Here is a 13,870-nt window from a genome sequence, read left to right on the forward strand (position 1 = left end):
ATTATATAGACATTGTGTGCTCCCTCCCCCTACAACGGGTGGCTGGGGTGGAGGGAATCCAAAATCCAAGCCCAAAGCAGCTTATATCGGGGCACTCAATTAGCCAGCCATCATATTTCATTTGGTCCTTTGCAACCTGGGAAGTGAGGACCACCCGGTTTGGCAGAGAAGGATACTGGGGATTACGTGAGGCTGAGATCACTAGGATCATTAGTGGGCGTGAGGATCAGCATTCTAACCCAGGCCTGAGCTGTGAATCAATCAAACCGAAGCCATTCATCCAATCACCATAAAGTGCCGGCGTGGAGCTTCTAAGCAGGTCAGACGCCGAACGGGGTTTGCGGAGTGCAGACGGCTCGCGAGGGCCCTCTGTGCGAGTCGCGGGATTTTGGCGCGCTCTTTTTGTTGGTTGGGTGTTCTCGCCGGTGATTGGTTCCGGGCTGTCGCGGCTGCTGGGTCGACCTCGGTAGTACAGAGGCGGCGCAGCCTTCGGCTGGCCTCCTGGGGGATGGGCCACCAGGAATCTCCACTGACCAGAGCTGCGGCGGGAGGTGCAGCTTACATAAAGAGGTTACGTAAAGCGCTCAGCTGGCGCGAACTCGAGGACGGACACGGGAATCTGGAAGCCGAGGCCTCCCCCGGGAGTGTTGCTGTCACTCCAGGAGCAGCGCCGCGACCGGCATCACGTCCCGGCCGGTTCACCGCCTCGCGCCCTACTCGGCTCGGCAGACAACTCCGGCTCGGAACGGACCATCCTCCGGTGCGGGCTCCAGGGGGAAACCGGTCCGCCCGGAAGTGGAGGAGCGCCGGCCAGGTAAGAGTGAAGGGAAGGTCGAAGAGGGAGACCCCCAGCATCCCACAGCACTCGGGGACGGCCGTCGGGGTCTCGGCTGGTTCTCGGAAGCCCAACTTTTTGCCAGTCTTCACCCGCTGTCCCCAGAGGCTTGGGTCGACCCACTGGGCTCGGTTGGGTTTAATTCAAAAGCACTGTTTACACTGGGAGAGCTCCGGGTAGGACGCGGGGAGGGGCTGATGGGAGGGCGCTGAGCACCGGGAAAGTTTAAGCAGGCCGAGCCGCCTCGGAAGACGGTTGTCCTAGATGGTGAAGGCCCTTACTGCTTTTTTCCCCCCTACTCTTTGACGGATAAATCAATGGAGCAAGGGGACGGTTTGTATTTCGGCTTCCGGTCCTCCCTCTGTACTTCCCGGTGGTTCCGTCTTTCCCGCTTTCCTTTCCCCTCCCCCGATCAATCCGAGGCGGTGGCTCCTTCTTAAAGGGGCCGTGACCGGCGGCGGCGGAGGTGGGACGCTGGACACTTTCAGGTCCTTGTCTGCCCTTCTCCGCCTGGTGGTTTTAACTGATTCTTTCGCCCTCAGATCACAATCCAAGGTACCGCTCCTCCGCATCTCGGGGCTAGACGGAGGGATGAGGCAGGGGGGGCCCGGGCGGCGCCGTTGCTGCTCCCCCCTCCTCCCGCAGCCATGGAAACGGGGAAGGAGAACGGAGCCCGCAGAGGGACAAAAAGCCCGGAGCGGAAAAGGCGAAGCCCAGTGCAGCGGGTGCTTTGCGCGAAGCTGAGGCCGGCGGCCCAGGCCATGGATCCCGCTATGGTCGAGGCCCCGGGCGAGGCCTTCCTGGCCCGGCGGCGGCCAGAGGGAGGCGGCGGTGGTGGTCCCGCGCGACCGCGCTACAGCCTCTTAGCGGAGATCGGGCGCGGCAGCTACGGTGTGGTTTATGAGGCTGTGGCTGGGCGTAGTGGGGCCAGGGTGGCAGTCAAGAAGATCCGCTGCGACGCCCCCGAGAACGTGGAATTGGCGCTAGCAGAATTCTGGGCCCTGACCAGTCTCAAGCGCCGGCACCAGAATATCGTGCAGTTTGAGGAGTGCGTCCTGCAGCGCAACGGGTTAGCCCAGCGCATGAGTCACGGCAACAAGAACTCACAGCTGTACCTGCGCCTGGTGGAGACTTCACTCAAAGGTAGAATACAGTAGGAAGTCCTGCCCTCTCCTGGACCCCCTTGTTCTGAGAACCATTCAGCCCCAGTAACTGTCTCTGGCACACCCAGGCCCTTGCCCTGACTTTAGGACCTTTTCTGTTCCGAATGCTGCAAAATCAGGCTGTTTACTGTCATTCCTTAGCAAGCTCACTAAGTGTTCCATGATCGCTCTAGTACTCAGGTGTGAGCTGTAAGTCTAACATTTTAAAGAGGAATGACGAGTAGGATTCAAAAGTTGTTGGCAGAACTGCAGAGCCCCCAGATGTCTTTCAAAACATTGAGGAAAAAAAATCTTAGCGGACCCACCCACCCACCCATCCATGCTGTCCTGGGTTTTAGTTTCCTGATACCATCCAGTTCCATTCCCAAATTCTTGCTTCCAAGTGTGGTTTCCTCAGAGAACCCCAACCCTTTACCTCAGGGCAGACAATCATTCAGTTGGTTCTCACTTAGTCCCGGAGGTGTGCAGGTAATAACCCCCACAGGTGGGCCAAGAACTTCGGATAACAAAACAGGTTACGTCTTTTCCTGCTATTTTACTATCTCGGTAGTTTTCATAACCTCTGGGGATGACAGAGAAGTGGTTCCTGTGGCGAATCCCAACTCTAACCTAAGCTCTAAATAGTTTAGTTACTTTCTGTAAGAGTAAGTTCTGTCTCCATTCTAGAAATAGAGAGACTAAAGCTTAGAGGGGAACAAACACAACTTGATGAACCTCAGCTTGGAAGGGGTGGGGCTCCTGACTTCAGGTTTTTGTGTCCCTTGAAGCAGAAATGTTTTGAACCCAGACTGATTTGTCCTCAAAGTACTGAAATGCTGCCTTTCCTACCTAAGATTGACCTTAAAAGAATGGGCAGGACTAGATAGGGGGTTTCCTAACATCTTTATGGAGTGTCTGTCGGATTGCTGTAAGACTCTGGGAGAAGCCCTTGTAGAGTTTTGAAGTTACTTGACAGCGGATTGGCTGGTGAGATCTAATTCTCTGGGGGCCCTTTCCCCTCCTGTTTGTCCATTCTGAAAAGGGCATCATCTTCCAGCAGGATGGATGATTTTTCTGTTTTAAAGACTTAGAGAGGTTTCCTCTTTGCCTGCATTCTCATCCCTTATTTTCTTAGTCTTTTTTTTATACACCAATTTCTTGATGTGTGCAAATGAATGAAGCACACTTTGTGAGTGGTTCATATTTCAACAGCTTGGAGTTTGGGGCTTACATGCAGTCCTGGGTTGTTCTGAACTGATAGATGACACAGGACATGAAAACCCATGAGAGTCCCTTTAAGATGGGTATCTCTGTCATGAGGTTGTTCTGCATGCTGGGGACGTCTGTAATATTCCCTAAGGAATTCACTGCTACATTAGCTTTGTATGACTTTGAATTCCTTCCATCTTCATCCTCTTAGAGATTTGGGTTCTTATTGAAGTTTCCAAACCCTGGCTATGGACCACATTTTCTGTGTGGTCAGAATAGTAGGTTGAAGGCAATACTAGGTTTTTCAACTTCATTTGGGAGCTAAAACTAGAGAAATTAATTTTTTTCCCCTTTGGACCACATACTTAATATTGTTCGTTTTAGTTTGGAGTCTTAATATGCATTGCCTCTGTTTATGAAAATGACAATCAAATTTAATGTCATATGCCAGCTTAGCAAATAAAATAGTACCTAGCCAGCTTTTGCTTGCTAACTCTAAAAGTATCTGTCCTATGGCCCTGGGTCTTTAGCATGCTACCCAGTGATATCAGAGCTGAAAGGAATTCCAGAGATAACCAGGGATAACTTTCCTTAAACAGAAAAGTTCTTTACAACCTTTCATTGCCCTGTTTCTTGTAATTCAGAATTATTTTGAGATAGGCCAAATGATTGCCTACATTGACATTTTTGTTTGTTTGTTTGTTTTTTGAGAAAGGGTTTCTTTAGCTTTGGAGCTTGTCCTGGAACTCACTCTGTAGACCAGGCTGATCTTGACTCACAGAGATCCACCTGTCCCAGCCTCCCGCGTACTGGGATTAAAGGTGTGTACCACCACCACCCGCCAATTGGCATCTTTTAAACATACTTTTTTTTTTTTAAACTGCATACCTCTGGTAGTATTGGAAGGGGGAAAAAAAGACAAAACACATTATGGATATTTGAAAAGTTTGAAGGCATAAATAGTAATCAGGGTCATTCTTGAGTGTGAGGGGTTAGCTCATTCACCAGGGCTTTGTAGAGAAGATGAAGAGAAAAAGAGAAAAAAGAGTTAGCAGGAAAGGTGATCTTGAAAGGATCTTGAAAGTGAGTGGCCAGGCCTTAAATGCAGAGTACTAGAGCAACAGAATAGTTATTTCTCCCTCTTCCCTTAGCTCTAGTGAATACACAGAAAACAATTTTATAGTTTACAGAAATAACAGGATATACAAATAAGTACCCATAATAAATTAAAAAAAACAATTAGAAAAACTATGTTCTTGGTCATATCCCACTCTGTTAGCTTCTGTGTATCAAATTCATCTCTTCTGAGCATGGACCGAATGAGTGTTATCCAGAGTATAGTTCAGTCAGAATCTCAAATCCCTCCTTTAGCCTTTTGTGGGGGCACACATTATGGGGGTAGAGTTTCAGGTAGCTCAGGCTGAGCTCAGATTTACTCTGTAGCCATGACTTTGAACTAAGGACGCTCTGCCTTGAGGACTAGGGCTAAGGGTATGTGCCATCATAGTTGGTTTATGTGCTGTTGAGGATTATGCCTAGGGCTCTGTGCATACTGGGTAAACTCTCCCAACAGCGGTCAGTACCTAGCCCTTAGCCTGTTTCACAAGAAAGAAAAAGGAGCTCTGAAAGGAGGGCAGGATTTGCCTAAAATGAAATAATGGCAAATACCAACCAGCTTTATGGCTTTAGAAATGTATTACCAGCCCTGTAAATTTGATTGATGGGTTAGTAACTGTGTCTTCTACTTTGAAGTCCTTCAATGAAAAGGGAAACTAAGGCATCAACAGTTGCTTTTACCACCTGGTTTTCCTTTTCCATCCCTAGAAACCGTCCCGATACCTACCTAAAACAAAGCTTAAGGTTATTGCCACTTAGAAGATAGCAAGCAAGCCTCACTATTTTGCACTCAGGAATTCGTTGCCCTAGTCGAAATTCTTCTGACAAACAGGTAAAGATTGACTCCATGTATACTAAATACATAAATTCTGCATTAATTTCCATAGATATTTAGATGAGCTGGGAGGCCAGCTTGTTATAAGCTCTGATGTTTATTCCAAATGCTTTTGGTAGCGCAAGGTAGGTTTGACCTGGGCCTCTGGGCAGCAGTCCTTGCTGCATACCAATGCTGTAAGCCAGGCTGCTGTTTAAGAGGCTTTTGCAGGCTTTCCTTTATAAGACCTGTACACCTAAGTGATTATGCTGCAAGGTCACAGTGGTGGCTTCCTAATAAACAGGTTCTTGGTGAGAATTTCATTAGTGACCTAGTGAAGCAGGAACTGAAGTAGCTGACATGAGACCTAGTGTGTAGGGGACCTGAGTCTGGAAATGAATTAACTGCAAAATTCCTGGCCATGGAAACCAACCTAAGGGGTTCTGAGCAGGGTTGTCATCTTTTGCCCAGCCTTCAGCAAAGCAACTCAGAATTCTCTACTTCTGTGGCTTGACCTTGGAATTTATTTATTTATTTCTAGACAAGGTTTCTCTGTAGCTTTGGTGCCTGTCCTGAAACTAGCTCTTGTAGTTCTGCCTGCCTCTGCCTCCCAGGTGCTGGGATTAAAGGCGTGAGCCACCACCACCAGGCTTGACCTTGGAATATAGAGACCCTCCAGGGTTCCAGTATGGACTTGAGTTGTCTTTTAACTGTTGAGGAGTATACTTGAGAATGTAGCTTCAAGTTCAGATAGTGTTTTGTTGTTGTTTTGGTTGTAAAATGTGTGTAATTATACTTTACTAATAGGATTTAATACTAATGTATTTAATACATCCTAATTGCTGCTGTTTGTGTTGAATTATGTCTTATCGGTGCTTACTGCACTACTTTCTCTTGGTGCCTTCCACATATCTCAGCAGCCAAAGACACTGCACCTGTTTTCTGACCTGTTCTTGGATGCCTTGGGGCAATTGCACAGACTTTTCTCTTGCTTCTGAGTGTTTTCCTTCTATGTAGGGATTTTAGGAACCAGCCCCAGGAGATAAAAGCCACCCTGTCTTAATTGAGAACATTGGTTAATTGGGGTTGCATTGGGTAAGACTTTTTATAGGGTAAACTCTCAGGGAGAGCTTACCTTCCCTTGTAGAGTATCAGTTCACCTTGAATTTTCCCTTCAGCCCTATCCTTAGGGCTAGGGATTCTCTCGAGTGACTCAATTTCTCCATCCTTATTTAGTTGGCATCTTGACGAGGAGCTCTCACAAAGCACATTTAAGTCCATCAAAATCCTGCACCATAAAAAGGAATCTGTATTTCCTATAGTTGGATAATCCAGCACTAGGGACTTGATGAAGCTTAAGTTGCTTGGTGTATGCAAGAGCCTGCATATAAGGAGCTTGTGTAGCGAGAAAAATGGGTATTCGAGTGTGAAATTGCTGCTAGAACCATGAAACAGTAGAGCTTTGAGTGAGGACTTCTGAATCTTCCCCCAGTTAGCTGTAAGACTACAGACAAATAGTTAATCTCTTGAGCCTCAGTCTTCTCACCTGAAATTAGGGTGTAATTATCAGGATTAAGGGCGTAGTTATCAGGATTACAGTTTGGAGCAGAAACAGTTGGAGCGAATGCTTTGAATTCTTCGATTATCACAGGAGATTAGTTACTAAATTCTGATGAAAACCTTTAAATCTTTCTCCCTGTCCCTTTCCAGCTTCCTCCCTTGACTGTCCTCATTCAGTTTCGGAGCCTCCCGATGACTTAGCCTCTCAGCCTTCATCCATTGTCCAAGATAGGCCCTAGCACAACTTCACCTGGTCCAGCTAGCGAGTAAAAATGTGGTGTGTTCTAAATTTCCTATTTTGCCTTTCTTTTTTCCAGGGCCTTGTGCTTGGTGCTCTACCATTGAGCTAAATCCCCAACTAAATTTTCTATTTTGAGTAACATGTAACAATCTATTGCCTGTGTAGTACTGGGAAATAATTTCCAAGGTGAGTGTGGCTGCTCATCTGTAATTCAAGTACTGCGGATAACCTGGATGGATACATATCAGGACTGTCTCAAAAACAAACAAATATCGGTGCTGGAGAGACAGCGCAGAGGCTAACAGGATTTCTTCCGGAGGACCTTAGTTTGGTTCCCAACGTCCATGTTAGTGGCCTGTAACTCCAGCACTGGGGAACACAATGCCCTCTCTGGCTTCTGCAGTTGCATGCCACCCTTCCCCCACCCCCTTACCCCCATTGTTTTTTTTTTTTTGAGGGACCTGAGTTTGGATGCTAATGAGGATATTAGTGATGGTCAGTAGATAATTCTCCAAAAGTATTTTATAATCTGCAAAATTTGTTTCACACCTGTGACTTAGTTCATTGGAACTGCCAGGTAATGTTAAATAATCAAATTTGATGGGTAAGAATTCTGAAGCTCAGAGTTGAGGGATTTTCCTAAGGTTCTGGTTGTCTAGCATTTGTGCTAATGAGCTAACAATTCATTAGACTAGAGGGTCTAATGTTGGGGTCTGCAGTCATTCAGACTCTATTCCTGGTCTCTGCTTGCCTTGTTCTCTTTATTCCGACTTGCTTCTCCATAGACATTCACTCAATACCAGACATGTTTGAGTCTTGGTCATGAGTTAGCAGAGTCCCAGGTAGGTAGTCTGCTTGAAGGAAGGACTGGAATCCTAAAACGTCTCTTTTTCTGTGTTCTGGTGAACAGCTGGGACTTGTGCATGAAAAGATGCTGCAGGAAAGCATAATTCCCCTGAAGGAAGCCCAGACCCTTGCCTGCGCAGAAAAGTAATCTTGTTGTTTTTCCATGTGTCTTGGTCAGTGATGTTGCATGGGTTCTGAGAATGCTGCTTCTGCCTGGTTTTTCTCTCAAAGGGCTCCTCTTGGATCTGCATCTTTAGGCTCCATCTGCCCCACCCATAGACTAGCTTAGGGAACTTTTTACCTAACATTTTTCTCTCCCTGGATTCTTTTGTTGTTTTTGCCTCCCTCCCCCAGACCGGGTTTCTCTCTGTAGCTCTGGCTGTCCTGGAACTCACTTTGTAGACCAGGCTGGCTTCGAACTCTCAGAGCTCCACCTGCCTCTGCCTACTGAGTGCTGGGACTAAAGGCATGCGCCACCACTGCCTGGCTCCTTTTCCTAGATTCTTATAACCTAGAACTGTATTCATTCCTTTGGCCAACTTGTTTTCTTTTATTCCCCTTAGTTACCATAGTTACCAGCTTTGTGTATTAAATAATAATTTCTCTATCCGCGTCTCTTATTAGATGTTTTGTTGCTATCTGATGTGGTCTTTGCAGGAGGAATTTGATGGCTTTCTTCCCTGGCTGTACTGTCAGGAAACATTTCTTGTCCTTTTTCTGTCTGTTTCTTTTACCATCTAAATGGGTTTGAGCTTCAGATTGTGGCTTTATTTTCCTTTTTTTTTTTTTTAGGTAGACTCAGCCTGCTTGCGAGTGACCAAAAAGAGGATTAAAGAGCAGGGGGTCAGGGTGAGGGAACAGTTCAACACAGATTTGTAAAATGAGGCCATATGCCCTGAACTGGTTCTTTCAGTATTACTTTGATTGGTGACTAATATAAACAAATTATACAATTACAAGGGAAGTGAGGTCTGTCAGATTATGGTTAAAACCAATAGCTTTTGTCATGCATTCTGTCTCTGGCTTTGGTAGACTTTGCCTTAGTCACTTAAGCAGAGACTGATCTGGCTTATTGAGTCACTGTGTAGCAAATGGGTAGGAAAATGAGCCTCCTTCCAGAGGCTGGGGAAGTGTTAGCCTTGTCTTTTGGGACATAGCATACTCTGAGCCAAGGGACCTGTTTTAAGATCTTGACTCACTTAACAAATGACCAGCCTGTAGTCTGTCTGTCTTCCTTCCTCCTTTTTGTTTTGTTTTTTGAGACAAGGTCTCAACTGTGTAGCCCTTGGCTGTCCTGGAACTTGCTATGTAGACAAGGCTGGTTTTGTACTCCTAGAGAGCCACCTGCCTCTGCCTCCCAAGTGTTATCGTTAAAGGTGTGTGGTCTGCACACATAGAATGGTCTTCCTTTTGTCAAAATAAGACATCTGCTTTTTTGGACTTAGCTGTAGGGCATTTATCATGTAATAACTTTCACAAAAGGACTCTGTTTCATCAGTTGCTTTATAAACAATGTTGGGATTGACAAGAAAGTGCCAGTCACCAGCTTTCCTGGTTTTGAACCCCACACCCAATACTGCCTGTGCATCTGCTTCAGATTTCACTGTTTCATCAGGTTATGTTTTCCTGCCCAGATCTCCCATTTATTAGACCTTCCTGGTCCACTTGTCCCTGTGTCCATGTCTTTTTCATCTCTTCCTGGAGTTCTTGCATGTGTGCTGATCTTTGATAGAAGTTGACCTTATTACCAACATTCCACTTATGATAATTGCTGTCAGGAACCTGTGCAACCAAGCCTCAGAGAGCCAGAGGCTTGATACAGACCTAGCTTGGACTAGGCATATGGTGAACTAGCAGAAGATGTGCATGGTTGGAGTGTACATCTGAAATAAAATTGTAAGGTCATTGTGTTTGTGTTAATACAAATGCTTAAACACATCAGGAAAGAAGAGAGCAAAGAACATGTGCTGGGTATGGATTAGCCGTCGGAAAAGCTGGCCCAGTACTAAATGGTAATAGCAGAAACAGCCCACACTTCACAAAGCTTTTCTGTATGCTTCTTATTCTTATCATTTCAGCATCCCTACAAAGAATAGATAGGCTTGCTGGATGGTGGTAGCACATGCCTTTAATCCCAGGAGTTAGAGGCAGGATCTCTGTGAGTTCGAGGCCAACCTGGTCTACAAGAACTAGTTCCAGGACAGTTAGGACTGTCTCACAAAGAAACCTTTTCTCGAAAAAACCAAAAAAATAAATTAATTAAAAAAAAATAGGCTTGTACACCAGTTTGAAAAATATAAATAAACAAAATGACCTCAAAACCAACTAGATGACAGTAAACTTAAGTTCTTAAATTCAAACCCTAGGTGCTTGACACCAGGCCCTAATGCCTCTGCCATCCCTTGTTCTGTTTGGGTAGAAGTGGACTGTATATAGAATTTGCTTGGTGCCAGTTGGATCGGTCCTCTCGGCACAGATACTTATCATCGTCTTCTTTCTTTACTCTAGTGCTGTGAATGTCCACTCAAGCTCTTTCCTGTCCTTTGGTTTAGGAGAAAGGATCCTGGGCTATGCTGAGGAGCCCTGCTATCTCTGGTTTGTCATGGAGTACTGTGAAGGTGGAGACCTCAATCAGTATGTCCTGTCCCGGAGACCAGACCCAGCCACCAACAAAAGCTTCATGCTACAGCTTACAAGCGCCATTGCCTTCCTGCACAAAAACCACATCGTGCACAGGGACTTAAAGCCAGACAACATCCTCATCACAGAACGGTCTGGCACCCCCATCCTCAAGGTAGCAGACTTTGGACTGAGCAAGGTCTGTGCAGGGCTGGCACCTCGAGGCAAAGAGGGCAATCAAGATAACAAAAATGTGAATGTGAATAAGTACTGGCTGTCCTCAGCTTGTGGCTCAGACTTCTACATGGCTCCTGAAGTCTGGGAGGGACACTATACAGCCAAGGCGGACATCTTTGCCCTGGGCATTATCATCTGGGCAATGATAGAAAGAATTACTTTTATTGACTCTGAAACCAAGAAGGAGCTCCTGGGGACCTACATTAAACAAGGGACTGAGATCGTCCCTGTTGGTGAGGCGCTGCTAGAAAACCCAAAGATGGAGTTGCATATCCCCCAGAAACGTAGGACTTCCATGTCTGAGGGTGTGAAGCAGCTCTTGAAAGACATGTTAGCTGCTAACCCACAGGACCGACCTGATGCTTTTGAACTTGAAACCCGAATGGACCAGGTCACATGTGCTGCTTAACTCCAGGGCTGAACGTCTGGGGTGTTTTAACTAGGTGAGTGCTTTCTTGTTACTGTGCATACACACTCCCTGGGCTGGTTGTGTGTCCTGTGCTTGTTACTGTGCATACACACTCCCTGGGCTGGTTGTGTGTCCTGTACTGGGTTGGACCCTGGAGCTGTAGAGAAGATGCAAGGCCAGGAAGAAATAAGTCTTGTTGCTGCAGATTGGCCCCCAAATCTTGGTGAGTGGAGATAATTCAGATTATTTGAGTGCAGAATGAGAAGTGAAATCTTTAAGAGGAAATTATATGAGGTGGAATTTCCCGAGATCTTTAGAAACACCTTTCCTTTTTAGCAAATAATAAATTCTTCATGCAAAATGATGCTGAAAGGAATACAGTTTTCAGAGAAGGAACTTTGTCCCACCTGTGTTTTTGCTGTTCATCTATCAGTTCTGTCTACATGGGACCTGATGCTGGAGGACTTGGAGAGAATAGGCCAATTGGTTTAGTGTGGAATATAGATAATAGAGATGAAAGGACAGGGACCAGCTAGGATAAAGAACAGAGTATCCAGAAATGTTTGATTTTTCTACCCAGAACAGTTAGACTAGACCAGAGGCTGAGGTGTGGACAAGAGAGGGTGTTAGAAATTGACCACCATTTATATGAGACATTACACATACTGTAAGTCATTCTTCCCATTTCCCATTAAATTAAGGGTAGGTATATCTTACCTAGTTTATCTGTCCCCTTGCCCTGGATTACCAAGATGACAAGTAGAAATAAGAAGTTTGCTGATGTCTTGAGATCCAGTAGTGGGGGGAGTGCTGGTTTCATCATCACAGGGATAGGCCAGCGGGCACAGGCTTCCTTGTTCCTCCATACCTCTGCAGGCGATGACTTGTACTGAGCCGAGCAGCTTGCACCTGTCTTGTTCTCAGTGGCGCTGGCTGGCTAGTTATGCTTTCATTGTATTTCTTATCATAGCTTTCCGTTTCCATCTCAGCCTTTGCATTTCAGAAAGACCTCTTAGAATTCAGATTTTCCTTGTATAAGAGAAAGGTTGTATTGGGAAAAGGACCTGAATTTAGGTTAGGATTATGTATTGTCTCAATTGAGATCTGGGCCCTTACTTGGATTAGCACGAGATTTGTACTGATTTACAGAGCAAAGTTCTATAGCTAAAGAGAGGAGACTTCATCTAAAAGAAATAAGTGACCTTGAGAGGAAGGGGGGAAAGGTTGGGGACTTGTTTTGGGGTGTGTGTCCCAAGCTCTTTGGTGACTAGTCATTGCTATGTCGTCATGCCAATTTGACTGGCCTGTTTTGCCCTGTCCTAGCAGAACACTTTGAGTTGTGGGCCTGACCCAGCTGTGTGCCTGGTGCCTCAGGTTTCAGTCATGTTGTTGAGCCATATCTGCTTAGCTAGACACTCAGAGGCTAGAGCTAGAAAGGGCCTTCCACCTAGTTCCCCCTCCCGTTGCCAGACTAATGCCAGTGTTGTATTGAGAAACATTTTGCTAGCTAGATACTGTTTCAGGCATAAATGATACAATAATGGGCAAAACCAAAACTACACTTTCAAAGTTCACATTTCATTGTGAAAACGGGCTGTCAACACAGGTCTTCTGTTAGGAAAGGCTAACTGCTGTGTATAGGTAGGGTGTTTTAGACAAGATCAGGGCCACTCCCCCTGCATTTCTTCTCCCCAACAGTGCCCTCTGAGCACATGAGAATAGTTGAGAGAGAGCATCTTGAAGACTTTGGGGGAGGGACTGTCTCAATGATAATTAGTGTTATACTGATCTGAAAATCGGATAGTGAGCTAGGAGAGGAGGATGTATGTACAAAACCAAAACGGAGTCAAGTAAGCATTTTGTAAGTCAGAAGAGGGTGATTGGCCCTGGAAGCTGTGGCACCTGACCTAGATGCTAGGACCCAAACTCAGTTCCTTGGGAAGAGCAGCAGGTCACTTAACTACTGAGCGCTCTCTCCCGTCCTAAGAAACATTTTTAAAGTTCTTTTCAGGTGAATGATTGGATTAATAACAATATACCAGTTAGATATTGTCTTAATTATGTTTTATGAAAGATAACTCTTTTCAAAAACTAAAACCATGTGACTAGCATGGTTTTTGCAAATCTGTTTAATTCTTGCCTTGATCATCTTCATTATAACATGGTATAGACAACTCATAATGTAACTTCTGGAATACTCCATGAAATGCTGTTCTATTGTCCTCATGAAAAATGCAGCTTCATAAATTCCCAGACTAGACGGCGGGCTGAGAAGCAGCAATGCAGATGGCTCTTGCTGAGGAATTTTGCTGTAAAGAGGAACTGAGAAGTGTGTGGTAGTTAGAACCCTACAGAGAAAGGAATTTGTCCCAAATGAAGGGACAGAACTTGAATACCCTGGTTTCTAGGTAACTTTCTGTTAGACTTGTTTTGGCTGGAGAATTTAAGTATACTTACTTAACCCTAGTACCAACATGAAAAGATGTTATTCAGCTGACACTCAGGTAGGTGCTAAATGAGGAGTTAATTGTTGCTGTTTCTGTAACAGTGAACAGTTGGAGAGACTGCCCTTTGGTCTGGAAAGGTAGAATTCTTATGGAGAGAGAACTGGCTGCAAATATTGTGGGGATTTAGTCTTTTCTGTGGTTTATTGGCTATATGATCATCAGGTAGAGTATTTTGCCACTCTGGGCCTTGGTTTTATTACCCACAAAATGAAATTAACCATGCCTATTCTAGGTGGTGCCCCAAACAAATTGTTTCAGTCAAACACTAGGTTTTAGGTGTGTGCTCAGCTGAGGTGGAGGCTCACTGGTGCTTAGTAGCTTTCTTCTGTAAGAAC

The 13,870-nt window shown here is 45.6% G+C and overlaps 1 protein-coding gene across 4 annotated transcripts in view; it reads left to right on the plus strand.

Moving 5' to 3' along the window:
* Window positions 1-338: 338 nt before the first annotated feature.
* The window catches only part of Stk35 (serine/threonine kinase 35), a 61,045-nt gene continuing 47,513 nt past the window's right edge, over window positions 339-13,870 (plus strand). For 2 of the 4 annotated variants that reach the window (XM_075962147.1, XM_075962146.1), the window contains exons 1-3: window positions 370-814; window positions 1,378-1,978; window positions 10,316-11,062. In XM_075962147.1, coding sequence (XP_075818262.1) covers window positions 509-814; window positions 1,378-1,978; window positions 10,316-11,028 — 1,620 coding nt within the window. In that variant the 5' untranslated portion in view covers window positions 370-508 and the 3' untranslated portion in view covers window positions 11,029-11,062. Of the gene's footprint in view, window positions 815-1,377; window positions 1,979-10,315; window positions 11,063-13,870 lie in introns of all 4 variants that reach the window. The other 2 variants (XM_075962148.1, XM_075962149.1) reach the window with 2 other exon arrangements.

The sequence above is a fragment of the Microtus pennsylvanicus genome, chromosome 2, assembly GCF_037038515.1.
Source record: "Microtus pennsylvanicus isolate mMicPen1 chromosome 2, mMicPen1.hap1, whole genome shotgun sequence".
NCBI classification, from domain to species: Eukaryota; Metazoa; Chordata; class Mammalia; order Rodentia; family Cricetidae; genus Microtus; species Microtus pennsylvanicus.